Source organism: Bemisia tabaci, chromosome 1 (assembly GCF_918797505.1).
Source record: "Bemisia tabaci chromosome 1, PGI_BMITA_v3".
Lineage (NCBI taxonomy): Eukaryota > Metazoa > Arthropoda > Insecta > Hemiptera > Aleyrodidae > Bemisia > Bemisia tabaci.
The window spans coordinates 79,349,733-79,365,222 of NC_092793.1; the positions used below are offsets into that span (position 1 = coordinate 79,349,733).

Here is a 15,490-nt window from a genome sequence, read left to right on the forward strand (position 1 = left end):
TCTTTTTTTGTTGCTAGTTACCCTGCTTTTTTATATGAAGGTTTAAAAACCAAATGTTAAAAGGTTTTTTGAACAAAGGGTTCTTTCTGTGAAAGTTGTTTCTTTTTTACCATCAAAAGCTGTGCAGTTAAGAGTGCAAGATATGATGAAACTACCTTTATGGGTTTACAATCGTCGATAAATCTTGTATTTTGTGGAAATGAAATCATATCTGCGAACGCTGTGAAAAATTCTAGACTCTTAGCAAGTGATTTTGACCTCTATATTGACTGACACCTTTTTCCTCTTCCGTCTACATACACCAAAATTTTAGAAAGCTATCCTGGATGTTATCTTCCAAGTGAATGGATTAAGATTAAACCAATCCTCAGTCTAGTCCCTCTAGAATTTGTAGCTCAGATGTTTAAATCTATTTTTTCCGTGTGATAGCTTGTCAAAGAGTCTCTATTGTGATTATGAAACACAAGTGCTACATCAGTGTGTGCAGTTTCCTTTTTCTGCTCGTTTCATATATAAATTTTACAGTCAAAATGCTCTCACTTTTTGTTGTCTCAAGATGGGCTGACTTTTATGGTCAGGTATGAAGAAATCCTCTTTAAGAATTCCATCTAAAAATTTTTCAATAAGTTCAAGTAATTTCAAGGACTTGAAAACGTGCGTATGAGAAATTCTCTGTCTGTAAAACTTGAACTAATTTTTTCACTCCTCAAGTTTTGAAAAATACAATGTATTCAAACCATCCAATTTGTCGCTTCCTGCACAAAGAAATGTATCTCCATTCCAAGGTTGCAAAACTGACTTAAGCAATTAAATTCTCTACAAGAATGTATTTAAGCAATTTTTGTCCAAAATCTCTCTCATTCTTGCATGAGATCAGAGGAAAAAGCTGTGAAATTTTCAGATAAAAATGCTCAAAATTCTTCAGTTGAAATTTCAATTTGCCAGGGGCAATTTGACAACAATGAAATTTAGTTACGTTCTTTTGTGGGGGAACGGCAAATTGCTCATTGATATGTATTATAATCCTGCCCTGAAAGGAAAAGTAAAGAGCTGGAAAAATTCATATAATTACATAAGCACTACTTTTTTTCTTTTATTTTCTGAGATCGCCTGTCAATCAGGTAGTCCCTCATTTTTTATCAAGAGTTTATTATACTAATTAGATGTCTGTATATGTTTCAGTACCTCCTGCCAAAACGTAGCATCCAGCTCATCAGCAAAACTCATCGTCGATGTTCTTCCTCACCAGAAGTAATCGCTAACAGCAAAACTACGTGGTCAGACACAAAAAAACACAAGCCAATCCCATCCATCAAAGAACCAGATGCAAATTTGAATCTAATATCAGCAGTAAAGTCAGAAAATAGCAATAGCGTAGAGTCCAGGTTGATCTCAAATAGTGTAGAGTGTTTCAGAAATCAAAGCGGAGATTCAGAACCTATTCATAAGTCTCCGGATTTGCCCCTATGTGAAGTAGGGCACCAAGCTCTAAAGAAGTCTTCTAGTTTACCAAATTTATTTAGGATTCATGATTTATCAGGCTCTTTGTCTGAGTCAACATCTAAAAAATTCTCAAAGCCTCGAAGTGTCACCGTCCCCAACTCACCATTGAAAACTACATTTGCAAGTCCTGGAAATAATGCCTTGTCTCCAAGCCTCTTGTTTGTTGACTACAAAACGGTAGATTTTGACCGAACAATAGAAAGCTTTAGAAAATATCATGAAAATGGAAAAGTGAAGTCAAACATAAAATCACGAGAACGTAAGAAAGACGCACACGCAGTTGATATTAATCTCTACAAAAAGAACCACAAAAAAAATCAGCGGCCGCTGAATCTTCCAAATCGGATTTGGGAAGAATCAGATGATGACACCAACAGTATTTATTCTGATAAGCTTTCATTCAGTTCGTACTCTACACTGTCTTCAAATGTGACCCAAAAGAAGAGTTTTCTAGAGGATGCAGGCAAATCTATCAAGCATATGAAGTCAGGATACTCATTCCCGAAGCCTGCACAAGGACAAAGTCTGTTCAGCTTTTTGGCATCCAGTCCATTTGGTAAAGGAGATGCAGAACTGGACCGCGAGAATGCGCATTTTAGTGTGTCTGATGCTATGATTGCAGCAATTGAACAAGTAAATTTTTACGCTCAAAACTGTTTGTTTCTTGGCATAGCTTAAAATCTAAAAAAAATGATAGGGTTTGAATTAATGAAACGAGGAGGTACGTTCTATAGTGACTCTGTGGCGTAACCTCCTGAGGCAATTTGTGCCTCATTTGTATTGATTTTGCAATAGAATATTGCTCGTTGTATGTCGTACGTAACTCACATTGTAAGGCCCATTCCATCCACCTTTATAGTAAAAAAGTTAACTCCAAATCCATTCACAGAATAAATTTCAAGAAAAAACAAAGTATGATAGGAAGTCTGCAATGTCGCAAACGGAGATGTGCAGTTTTGCTCTTTGGCCATCAATATTGCTATCAGAATGTACACATACACGTGAAAAAAAGTCGTCCATGTCAAATTAAATGCTGAGTACTAAGTGATCAGGGAAAAAAGAGGTTTGCCCTCAATTATTCAGAGATTAGAATTTCAGTAATATTTGACTGGTTCTTTTATACTATGCAAGACGAGGTTAAACAATGTAACCCATCTGCGTATTTCAGGTTAAGTGTAATCGAGACTTCAATTTAGCAGAGGAGGCTGTTGATGATAGTGACGAAGAAATTAATCATCTGAAACAAAGGATTCGGCTGCGAAGGAAACAAAAGAATCAGGAGCGAACCAATCTCTCAATTACCACTTTCCTGGTTAATGATGCTAGAACAGACAGTAAGTCTAATCTTTATTTCAATAAAATAAGTCTTAGCATCTATTTTATGGACTCAAGGCTGACTTAGAATACCTCCTAATCTTTGAATTGTTGCCCAAAGTAAAAATTGTTAAAACTGCCAGCCCTGGATTTATTGCTGAGTCCAACTCAATCCCTCCAGGAAAAAGTGTATTGCAGTCAGTTCCAAAACAGCAAATATTTCGTAATTTTGTTGAGTTATGTACCAACAATGTAGCGTTATTTCAAGCATGCATAATTTCTCTATTTTTCACTCCTCATACATTCTTGCGATATGTTCCAATATAGTACCGCTGATATTTGTTGATCGGTTGTAGGGTGCCTTATTTATTTTGCATGCATCTGACACCGCTTTTAATCCAAAGGGTTCTCTTTTTCCCATTATTTTTAACTTCTCTCACCATCTTGATTGTAAAAAAAAATTATACTCTATATTTTGTTTTTGACTTTGCACCTCCGGATTAGTGAATCTTTTCTGTATTTAAATATCGGCGAGACTTTTTGTTGCTAAAATACAGGAATTTTTCAGCCTATTCTGAAAAATTGTTTGGTCTCCTAATCGCAGATTAGGGTGTCCCTTTTAGCCTAATTTTAATACTATTCTGGTTATTCTTGTTCCAGCCACAACCACCGATCAAAGCTATAGTCCTATCTCTACCTCTCCGTGCTCTTCCTCAGAAAGTATTTCCTCTGATGGGGGTGTTGATCTTGATGTGGAACAAGTCGGAAACTTGATGGACATAAATCAGTCAGGTACTGCCATTCTTGTTTAGTCTCCTCTCCTTTTTTGGTTTCTCAATGCTACTTTGGTCAGCAGGCTGATTGATGAAATTTATAGACAAAGCAATAGACAAAGAAGACAATCTGAAAATGAAAATATCTTATTGGTAGAAGCGGGTGGCTGCAATGGACAAAGGAGATAAGTAATAGATTAACCAACAGAAACCCTCGAGAGACCCTGCAGTTAGTCCATCATATTGCCTTTTAGTCTATAGTCTATAACAACCACCTACTTCACCCAATAGGATCGCTCCATTTTCCCAACGTCTTCTTTGTCTATCAATTTCAATAATCAGCCTGCAGTCCATCTAATAAATAATATTGAAGTTTTCCTACAGCAATGATGTGTTTTCATATGCATAATGAAGAAGTTGGTCCTTTAAACTAAAATAAAATGGGCAAAGTAGGAAGCTGAGTTGAGAAATCATCAGCCTGTTTAAAAACTAAGGGGGTGGATAAAACAGGAATTACAAAACACCGATGGAAAAAAAAACAACAAAGAAAACTCAATTTTAGAATGATTCCAATATTCCCACCCGGAAATTTTTGCAAAATTATCAGCATTTTCTAAAATTTCTCTCGCAGGTTTGTCCATATCTTTGGGATCTTTGTACTCAGAAGCAGAACTTCAGCGTCCGTCACCACCAAACCAAGGGGAGTCTGTCAAAAGTGCTGAGAATGTTGCTTTATCTCTTCTAAAACGATTTAAAAAGAAACAGTTACCAGCTGCCTCTGAATTGGAGTGGCTAATTTCAGAACAAGAAGTACCGCAGCAGGTAAGAAGTTCGCTGGCCCCAAGATCTTTATCAGTTTTCATGAACAGCCATCCCCACTAATATTTTCCTGTACTTATCGATCATTATCTAAATACAAAAATGGTGTCATCCGAAAACCCTGCTAGTTTGGAAAAGAAGTGATTAGAATAGTCTTGATGGCCTCATCTACAGGATTTGCCGATGATGTCGTTCTCTCTTTTCCATGGACGTTTCCTAATTGATTGATTCATTGACCAATTCAAACAAAGAGAGCTACGAAATTTCAACAATTGGCTTAGCTTTTTATATTGTAGTAGAAAATGACTCAAAAAAGATTAGCTTACTACTGCTGAACTGTGTTTATGTCTCAAAGCAGAGTAATTGACATCTTTTAACCTAAATCACTATGAAAGCAAAAAAAGGGTATTCGATTCGATGAAGGAGATGTGCAGTTTTCGTGATAGACCCACTCAAGTAAATAAATCTGTTGCTATCAAGTCATGAAGGGCCAAAGGCCATGCTATTATTTACCTTAATTATCGATCATATTTTGTTGTTTTTTCTCAGAGCTTTCCAATTCCAATAATGTCAAGTGCAAAATTTTTTTTGTTTTGTTTTTTAGCTGTTACCATTACCAAACAGTTGGCCTGTTAGTCCTGACGATGCTGAGGATCAAGATATGACCAGCGCCACACAATTGAGAGGGACGACCGAATGGGCGCCTCCTCGTTCTCATATTATATTTACCCTCCATCCCCCACCTGTGTAAGTGATCTGCCTCGAGTCAAGTTTAAGCTAAATTTTTCTCTATATGAAATAAATAAAGCCGAAAACTGAAAAACTAAAACTCACAAAAATAAATTAAAATTGCCGACGCATTTCGGCGCTCCTCGGCCCCTTCTTCAAGGCTGAATTCTGACTTGAAGAAGGGGCCGAGGAGCCCCGAAACGTGTCGGCAATTTTAACTTATTTTTGTAAGTTTCAGTTTTTCAGTTTTCGGCTTTATTTTTTTCATTATTTAGCTCATAGTGTGTCATCTCGATTTTCCGTTTGTTTTGTTTTGTTTAGTTTTCGTTACTTTCGGTTCATTATTTTCTCTGTATGGTTTATATTTCAAGCCTATAAAAGTGCTCTGCTTTTATGCCAAGTCACTTTTACTTGGAGCTGACCAACATTTTCCCTTTTCTTTTCCTTGTGTTGAAACTACGCAGTCGGCTATAATTCAACCCCGAGCTTGTGGAAATGTTTTTAAGCATAAGTTGACACTAGCATTATTATCTGTAAGATTTATTGGTATGACCGATGAAGGATAATTTTATGTGGGATTATGAAAGAGCTCAAACATAGGGGAAAAATAATTACTCCTCAAATTCTACCTGTATTTTTATAGTACTCATAGTAAAAAACTTTCAGTGTGCATCTGCTATCTCCATTTTGTTCATTGCAACTAATCTCTGAAACCTCAGTTGATGTTGTTTGTGTTTCCTCAAACAGAAACGACCTCTTATCGGAAAATGTTTTCCATTGGCATTTGTTGGAATAACTCTTTTAATAAAATTACAATTTCACTCGAGTAAGACAGATCCAAACTGAGGCATTCGAGAACATGAGCTCAGTGAGAAATATGTTTTTTCGTCTTAAGCTAGTACTAGCCAGCATTTAAGAACTGAAACATCCTGTAGCTATAAAATTCATGAACACTTCCTTCTTTGCACAGAATGCAATGCACCTTTTTCAAGCTCCGGTTATTGTCTTTTTAACTGCCTCACCTCAAGGCACTTTTTTTTTTTATATTATTATCAGAGACTTTGATTATTTACAATTTGTTTTCATTTGTGTCAGGAGGCGAGTTTTAATGGTGAAACAGAACTACAGGTGTGCTGGTTGCGGTGCCAAAGTAGAACCAAAGTACATTAGGAAATATAGATACTGTGAATACTTAGGACGTTATTTTTGTACAAGTTGTCACACAAACCAAACAGCAATTCTTCCTAGTCGAGTGCTTAACAAGTGGGATTTCAGCAAGTAAGTATTCATATAATTTTAAACTCAATTTTTAACTTGTTTCTAACAATGATAATGTAATCTAAACTTTATGCTGGCGTAAGTTCTCTTTAAATCCTAACCCATACCATCATTTCTCCCTTATTTTAGGTCATGGCAAGCCACTGAAATATCTTACATGATACTCTAGTGATGAGTCCAAGAAAGCGTTGAGTTATATGGATGACAGGGCTCATCGCGATGTGTAGTTACATCCTTATGTTCGAAGAGCAACGAACTGTAAAGACTTGGAGGTGCCCAGAGATGAATAGGGATTTTGAGATTGTATACATGCTCTAAACAGACTAAGTGAGCCAGCGATTTATACTCTTAAATTTTTGGTTAGAATCATTCATTTTCATTGAATGTCTTTTTTTTTGTAATTTACAGGTGCCTAGTTTCAGATTTTTCCTTTCATCTACTTGAACAAATGAATAGTGACCCTCTGTTCAATGTTCAGGACCAAAATCCAAATCTGTTTCGAAAAGCACGTGGCCTGGAAAGAACGAGACAGCTTAGGTGGCAGTTATGTTTGATGAAAGCCTTCTTGATCACCTGTAGATTCGCTACAAAGTGAGTTTTCATTCCTAGTATATCATGAAATATCAGAGAGTTGGGGGAAATAACTTAAATTTGCCACAAGCAAGTTTGTGTGGAAGAATCATGAAGACGCTGTTAATTTTTCTTGCAAATGTGCGCTAAAATTCAGTTTGAACTGAAATTCTAATTTAAGAGGGACGCAATGCATGTAAGCAGAATTTCTTTCAAAGATTTATACTGTTTGGTAGAACACTTGTTACGACCAATCAGGAAGGCAACTGCAGGCGCGTTGTAGGTGTATTGGACCCATCATTATTGCAGTACAGCCTCCTCATTTTTCTACCTCCAAGCTCGGAGAGGTCGTGAAAATCAGACTGAGATTTATGCATGCAGCTATGGTGGCAAGCTTTGACTTCATAGGGAAAAAATTTTAGATGAATGTCTGAAAAATATTTCTTGCTTTCTAAGAAAGAGTTAGTTCTTGAGGATACCAAGTACCTGAATTTTGAGAGGGTGCAAAAGTGCTTTAAAGTATTAGAGCAATGTTTTATCTTTAATTTATAGAAATTATTTATCATTTGTATCATAAATTGTATCTTTTTTTTAATTTATTGAAACCTCAGCGCTCAAAATGGATGCACTTTATTCCTTTTATTTTGCTTGTTGTTTGCAGTGTACAAAATTTAATGAAAGATGTGCCTTCTCATATAATTGATGACCCAGATCTGTATTCCCTGGAGGATCTGACACAAGTCAAAAGTGGAGATCTTCCGACAAGGTTGAAAGATTTGGTGGATGTTGCATCGGAGCATTTATCTGATTGTCAGGTAAAAAATGCTTTATTTGGTATTTGTCAATGTTTTTCATCTGATGATTATGGTTGGATGGGAAGTGGCTGGGAATACAGTGTGAGTTAGCGTACTTTTAAGTACTTGAACTTATCTTTGATGTTCGATATTTTTAAATTTCTCAGCTGGATCTCTTTTAACTTAGAAACATTTTTGCTTGGTGGAAAAAAAAAAAAAAAAAAAATAGCACTCACATTTCCTTTGGAAAGTTCACTTTAAGGCAGAGATCTAAGATCATCTGAATTATTCTTCAGTTTTGGCTCTGAAGGAACTATCAAAATACCATTTTTTACGTCCCTAAAAAAAAAAAAAAATTCAGGATTGCTGATGTTGAAACCAAGTCCTACCTATAGTACGTAAAATTACAACTGATTCAGTATTTACCTTCCTTCTTCCATGATGTTAGAATTCAAGCGTCCGATGTGCTGCGTACTTTTTTTGGCTGGGATGTCAATCCCACATCCTGTTTAAGAAACTTTTTGGCCTCTGTTATCTTGCTGCATTGCTTATCAATTCGAATGCAAGGTTATTCAAGTAATATCTCTCAAGTGTTTTTGTCGTGTGCTATCCTTAGATTTTAAATTCAGTTTTCTGCAAAAGAGAGAAAATTGAAAAGTTCAGAGAGTGTCCATCGTGTTGAAATATAATTTAAAATAAAATACTATTCTAGTTACCTAGATCAACTATTTTCGAGGTAAAGTTGATTTGATTTTTAGTTGGAGAAAGAGATCTTGTCCTTCTCTCAAGGAGTATTTTGAGCAATTTAACTTTGAAATAAAACATTCCTCCAAAGAAAGTCATAGCGATCATTGATTTCCAAAATTGTATTTTCCATATCATTAGCTGATTTTAAGGCCCGTTGCTGTACATAGTTCAAACAAGCAGTGTTACATATGTGATACATACGTATATAATCCTAGTAGTCTTTGACTGTTCAGAAAGCAAGCTCTGGTTTTACTATTTTACTGCTGGTGTAACTCTATGCAGAAAGAATGGGTAAGGGTACGTATGGGCAAATCCCTGGTACAAGGAGGCTCAGGATTTTTCCTAAAATACCTTGCATCTCTAACTTTTTATGGATGTTTTTTTTTTACCATATTTTGAACTTAATTATTTAAGAAGATACATAAAAAAGAATATAATTTTTAGCCATCAATTTTTCCCCACATTATAAGAGGAACAGCTTTAAAACTTTTTCTCCTGGAAAACAGAAGTCTCTCTCAATTCACTCATTTATCACACCCCAGTTATTTTTTGCTATGGATGCATTGATTATGCCTCTGACATTAAAAGGAGAGTCGAGTGATTGTTTTGTGTATTCATTCTTCTTTTCAGTCCGTTTGTGGCAGTATCCATTTTCTGCTGACTTAGAATTTTAGATTAATGACCAACAACCGGAAAGTTAACCATTGGTTTCTCCAGTAACATCACATATGATCACTTTTTTGAAATGAATTTCTGAATGTACAAGTTTGGGGCCTCCTTGTACCCAATCAGCAAGTCCCAAGGGGCTTTTAGACCATCTAATTCTGTTTTTTGGCGGCCATTTATTCAGGGAAGCATAATTTTACCAAGCCTCTAAGGCAATATTACGATCTGGTATTTTTTGGAGGGGAGCCGAGTTCCTCTTTTATAGGGGTCAGCATTTCGCACGGAGATGTGACAGTTTTGGAATTTTTTGTGTCGACGTAATTTAAAATTTTCTGCCCTTTTCGATTTAGGTAGAATAATTTCCGGGAGGGGGGGTGGGTCGACATGATGGACTTTTGATGTCTTGGGGTCAATTCCCACTTCGTTCCCACATGCCCCGATCTCGCCTGACCTGAAATATCCGGGAAAAAGTTTGGAACGTGTGGTATGGTCTGCATCACCCTGTATAAACAGGAATACAGTAACCACCAACACTATTATATCCGGGTATGTTCAACCCGGTCAGATATTGAGTGAGAACAGTTCCATCCAGGGCCAGACGTTGTGAAAAACACAGACAGTGCACCTTCATTTTTGTAGGTAGTACACTTGCAACACTGACACCTATTCAACGTGCGTTTGTCATGCACGGCACGTGTCCCCGTCGAACATCTACGTTCCTCGTACTTGATTCTCGAAGAAGAGTCTTTTTTCGAAATTTCTACCAATTGTGTCCGGCTTTCGCCAAACTCGCCCTAATAACTACGAAATAATTTTTGTCAACAATTTACCGAAATCGTGAAAACTTCTGTTCATTACCTGATGCTTTACTCCTTAAAGTGTTTTTTTGCTGTAGTCGTGTTAGCTTGGAGAAATCATGAGACCATCTTCTTCAAGTTGAACTCATCTCGCGGCACCACTGATCGCGATCGGTTCAAGTTAGAATCTCACGAAAAAAAGAAAAAAAATAGGTACACTACAATGCCGAAAAAGTATGGGAATCAGCTGGGCAGGGAGGTTAACTTCGAGATTAATCGGCGCGGATATCCGTTGTTGTACTCTGCGCCAATCAGACGCGCCTTTTCAACGCAGAATGTTCGGTAGTTTATGCAAATTTGACAGCATTCATCTCATCAAAAACCTTTAGTTTTCACAGCTTCTGCGCGAAATTCTTACTGTATGGAGCGCTTTACGCACTATTTTCTCACTGTTTTGGTCGGGGGGAGGGGGAGGGAGGAGAGTCAAAGTAAATTCACTGTGTTTTGGCGCGGACGGACAGCAAATCGCCGACGAGGCCCCCACTTATCCACGCGAACTGCGCTCAGAATGCATCTCATCATGTCTGACCTGTGCCCCCCCCCCTTCCTTTGTGCACTCTTTAAAAATTCTCAAGCCCCCTCCTCCCCTCGTAATTTTGTTTATGGTACCAACTAACTGACGATCGGTCTAGGCCAATCTTTCGCGGTCATTTTATAGCTACTCGATCCATGTTTACTGTTCGTCTCTCCTCTCACGAACATCTGACCACACACGGATGAAAATTGGATCCACGCAGAACTGAAAATCGCACGCACGTGCCTGGTTGGGTTCCCGGGTGACAGAGGCCGGACGGCTGCGGGCGACGAAAGCGGACGAGCTGACACCTTTCCGGCACTTTTTCAAAAAATGGACTGACGAGAATTTTATTTTAGATGTTCGGTTTTTTTTTTAAGTTTTTGGGGTAATTTCACTGAAAACACCGCGAATTCGTATCGATTTTCAACGCACTTAATCACGCCGGGGTCACCATAATATGAGAACGTAATCTTATGAGAAAACTAGCCGTGATTAGCTCGCCTCGCGAGCTGTCACGTCTAGCCGGTGTTAGCCTGACTCGCTCCGCGAGCCGCCCCTCATAGCTTTTAACTTTAATGAGAAGACAAAATCTTCGTCTTCATCATCTTATTCACCGATTCGCACACAAATCAATAAAGCAGGAGCCGTGGAAGAATTTTAAGCCACGTCCGCCATCTTGCATTTCGAGATTTTGAAATTTTCGGCAACCTCCGAGGAGTCCATCATTTTCCCTCTTAGTCTATGACAACCACCCGTTTCAACCAATGAAATCGGTTTATTTACCGGTCGTCATTGTCTATCGCTTTGTCTATCAATTTTAATAATTTGCCCGCAGGAGGAAGGGGGGGGGGGGAGCTCACGCGGATTCATCATTTGGCGATTGAATGCCTCTGGTTCTTCTCAGTTTCGAAGTATCCGCGGCTACCGAATATCCGCGGTATCCCGCGGATAATCGAGACTCAACTGTGGTCTTGAATGAGTTGAATGCCTCTGGCTCTTCTCTGTTTCGAAGTATCCGCGGCTACCCAATATCCGCGGTATCCTGCAGATAATCGAGGCTCAACTGTGGTCTTGAATGAGTTGAATGCTCTTCTCAGTTTCGAAGTATCCACGGCTACCGAATATCCGCGGTATCTCGCGGATAATCGAGACTCAACTGTGGTCTTGAATGAGTTGAATGCCTCTGGTTCTTCTCTGTTTCGAAGTATCCGCGGCTACCCAATATCCGCGGTATCCTGCAGATAATCGAGGCTCAACTGTGGTCTTGAATGAGTTGAATGCTCTTCTCTGTTTCGAAGTATCCGCGGCTACCGAATATCCGCGGTATCCCGCGGATAATCGAGACTCAACTGTTGTCTCAAATGAGAATTTTTGGTGAGGCTACGCGAAAGCGTTTTTGTGAGCGTCTAAATGACTTTATTGCTCCGGTGCCTCATTACTGTCAGGTTGGACTGGAGTGTATGAGACCTGTCACAGTGTCGCATGCAGCAGAGTGGAAAATCTCCACCGGGACTTTTCCACGCAGTTATATTGTGCACCTCAATTTTTGCTGCACCGGAAAGCTATCAGATGTGTTCCCATGATTTTTCCCCGTCCGTGTGTTTGAAAATTCTAAAAATCACCAGTGAGAATTCTATCGCAACTGAAAGCCGCAAAATCTGAGGACGTCGTACGATACATGTACGAAATTCACGTGGAAAAATGTGTTGTCGTCAATAATCGAGATGCTTTTGAGCATTGAATGTGGTATCGTGAAATTTGAAAAAAAAAAGAAGAAAAAAAAATTCCACAAAATCCCTAAGTTCCTAAAAATGAGGCACAAAAAATGCCCCTTTTTGACAGGTTTTTTTCACGTTCTCTTTCGTTTCGAACGTGATCCTACCTTGAAACTACGGCAAATCCACCCTGGTTGCATTAAGAAATCCATTTTTTTTTTTTTTTTTTACTAAGCAAATACAGGAGAACCTCGACTATCCGCGGTACGGATTTTCAATGGTTTTGACGAAAAACCGCTATTATTTTACGGCGCAAACTTCTGTTTTTCCCCTGAAATAGACCACACTCAGCAGAAAGGAACCGAGCCTCCTCAGTTATTGCGAAATTTAACCGGGCAATTTAATTTGTTACAAGAGAACATTTGTGCGGACTCGTTTGACATTTTAAGGAATTTGCCTTGCACTATGCAGAAAACTCACCGAAATTCGCACAAAAATTCGCACAACCGTCTTCATGTAAAAAATTAAATTGTTGGATTAAATTTTGCAAAAGCTGGTGGCTTGGTTCCTTTCTGCTCAACGCGGTCCAAATGACGTTTGCCAAAATAACTTCATTGACTTGAGATATACCTACTGCTTTTTAAACTGCAATAATTCCCAAGTAGCAGAGGTTGCAACAACTTGCAACAAAATCCTTTGATTCTTGCAACTAATGGATTGATGTGCAGATTGCCTACTCTCTCCCCCGAAGAAGCTATCATTGTTGGAACCAGTTGCAATTGACTTGTCATTGCATGTCTCAACTTCAAAGTATTGCTGGTTGCGTATCTTTAGATTTTAAACAACTTCGGTTCAGCAATTTTGCAATCTCAGCAGGTTGCAACTTTGTCTTCCGATCAGATCGCCGAAAACGGCACTTATCGACCAAAAGTTGAAACTTTGTCGCAACTAATACCAACATTGTTTCAACTTGTTGCAACTTTTACATTGAAAAATGCTACTTGGGTTAGATTGCTGTCTGTAATCTGACAAGTGTTACAAAAGATTCTCTGAAATACAGCCCTTCCAGTCCTTTTCCCCGGCCAAATAGCCCAGTTTCGGATTATCCGCGGATAATCGAGACCAGTGGCGAGGCTTGAAAAATCGACTATCGATATTTCCCCATTTAAGAATCGATTATTAAGGTGATCGTTGCGAACACGCTGTTCATCGATCTTTTTCCGTAGGTTTAAATGGGAGATCAATCGATCCATCGCTAAGCACGCCATGCCACTGATTGAGACTCGACTGTAAGTAAGAAAACTTTTGTAAGTCGGGACCAGAGACAAGAGACCCTCCACTAGTATCTTGGCCATTGAGGAAACTTTTACATTCGGGACTTCAGCATTCTACTGTTGACTTACCTACATGGCTGATGTTTAACAACGTGTTTGCAAATTCGTTTAGCAAACAAGTCGAAAATTGCCGAAGTTTGTGAAACTTGTTTGGTTCATGACGTCACCCGAAGCTCATCATCGACCATGTAGGTAGGTCAATAGCCGAAATTAGGGTGATGACTGTTGCTCCCTAATAATTGTCCATAAGGAACTGTTGAATCCCCGGAAGGAAAATCTTCCACCTGTCGCTAGGAGGCCAGTGGAGGGTTTCTTGTCTCCGGTCGGGACGGTCGTTAAGTTGGTATGTAATAGGAAGGGGGAAATTGGCATGAGTAAAGCATTGACCAGCGCAATAGAAAACTGAGAGACCCGCTTCCACAGAGCAAGCGGAGATTTTCCGGGGAGATGCGAGTTGAAATCGTGATAATCGACGGAAAAATTAGAAGTTTCCTCGAAGAGGGGCTCCGTCACGGAATCAGTCGTAATTACGGCGACGGCGATGACGACTGTAAGCCATCGACAAAGTGAAGCACCGAATTATCTATCGAACGTATCCATGCCAAAACGAACTATGTCTCACGGAAACCACATGCACATAGTTCCTTTTAGAATAAATTAACGTACGGTGATTTACGTATGAGCGATCTCCGGAAAGCCAGATGCAATGCACGCCATCTCCACCGTGAGCGAAGAGAACAGTAAGTGCATTCTGAGATGAACCTCCAGACACGTGAAAGCGTGTGCTGTTGATGGCTCATACGGAATTGCACTTACTGCTCTCTTGGCTATGACGGTAAATCAGGCGGGGGTGGGGAGTACGCCTTATCGGCCGTCGGTGTACTGTGCAGCGCGGAAGCATCCCGGAAGCCCGATAACGCTCAACACTGGAGTATCTTCGCGAAATAGGGTACTGCACTCCATCGCAGGGATGCATAATGCATCTAGGTGAACTGCTCTTCCTGACAATGATAGCAGACGGAGACAGCAAGCAACAGTGGTGTCATTACCCTCCTAGGTACTTGACGAGCCCCCCCCCCCCCCCCCATTTCATTACTTTGCACCCCTCCCCCTCAAAAAAGCCGCGGATTTCTAGGGGGTGTCCGGGGGACCTCCCCTGAAAAATTTTGACAATTTGATGCCCTCCAGCATTCACTGGAAAAAAGAAACACATTGGATCTAGAGTCCAGACTCTTGAAAACGTTGACAAGAAAAAGGACTCTTGATTCAATCAGGTTTACCTAGGCTTAAATCAAAAGGAAATCCGCTCAAATTAAGAGGCTTGGTTCTTGATTTAAGCTTAGATCTGATTGAATCAAGAGTATTTTTTCTTGTCGATGTTTTTAAGAGTCTGGACTCTAGATCCGATGTGTTTTTTTTTCCAGTGTTGTTGAAACTCGACATGAAGTCTCAGCAGCCATCTGGCCTGCAACTTTTTTTCTTAGGGGCCATCTCAGCAGTGGCGTGGCGTGAATTGCGATATATCGATTGATATGTAATTTAAACCTATGGTAAAGAATCGATTATTAAGGTGTTTGCTGCGAACACCCTGTTTATCGATCCTTTTCCATAGATTCAAATGGCAGATCATTCAGTATATCGCAAAGCACGTCACACCACTGCATCTCAGATTTCTTAGGGAACAAAATGAAAAATTGCCCTTTCGAAATCCCCCATTGTTTAGCCCAATGCCATATTTTATTAGGTCGATGTGTCACGAAACTTGACGAAGACGGAGGGGAAGAATTGATGATACGACAGGACGTGGCACCTTGCAGAATGCGCCGAAAAATCCCCAAGACGGAGTCTAACAACGATTTTCTCAGCGGCCAAGG

At 39.4% G+C, this 15,490-nt stretch overlaps 2 protein-coding genes across 2 annotated transcripts in view; one reads left to right on the top strand and one right to left on the bottom strand.

Moving 5' to 3' along the window:
- Window positions 1-10,555, bottom strand: part of LOC109043987 (UNC93-like protein MFSD11) — a 32,276-nt gene extending 21,721 nt beyond the window's left edge. The window contains exons 1-2 of the mRNA XM_019061412.2: window positions 10,052-10,555; window positions 8,207-8,413 (exon numbers count right to left, since the gene is read on the bottom strand). Coding sequence (XP_018916957.2) covers window positions 8,207-8,220 — 14 coding nt within the window. The 5' untranslated portion in view covers window positions 8,221-8,413; window positions 10,052-10,555. The remainder of the gene's footprint in view (window positions 1-8,206; window positions 8,414-10,051) is intronic.
- Rubicon (run domain Beclin-1-interacting and cysteine-rich domain-containing protein rubicon) overlaps window positions 1-15,490 on the top strand; it is a 33,303-nt gene that overhangs the window by 6,220 nt on the left and 11,593 nt on the right. Inside the window, exons 5-12 of the mRNA XM_019061406.2 lie at window positions 1,183-2,136; window positions 2,672-2,837; window positions 3,478-3,609; window positions 4,222-4,412; window positions 5,014-5,156; window positions 6,234-6,416; window positions 6,825-7,007; window positions 7,648-7,801. Coding sequence (XP_018916951.2) covers window positions 1,183-2,136; window positions 2,672-2,837; window positions 3,478-3,609; window positions 4,222-4,412; window positions 5,014-5,156; window positions 6,234-6,416; window positions 6,825-7,007; window positions 7,648-7,801 — 2,106 coding nt within the window. The remainder of the gene's footprint in view (window positions 1-1,182; window positions 2,137-2,671; window positions 2,838-3,477; window positions 3,610-4,221; window positions 4,413-5,013; window positions 5,157-6,233; window positions 6,417-6,824; window positions 7,008-7,647; window positions 7,802-15,490) is intronic.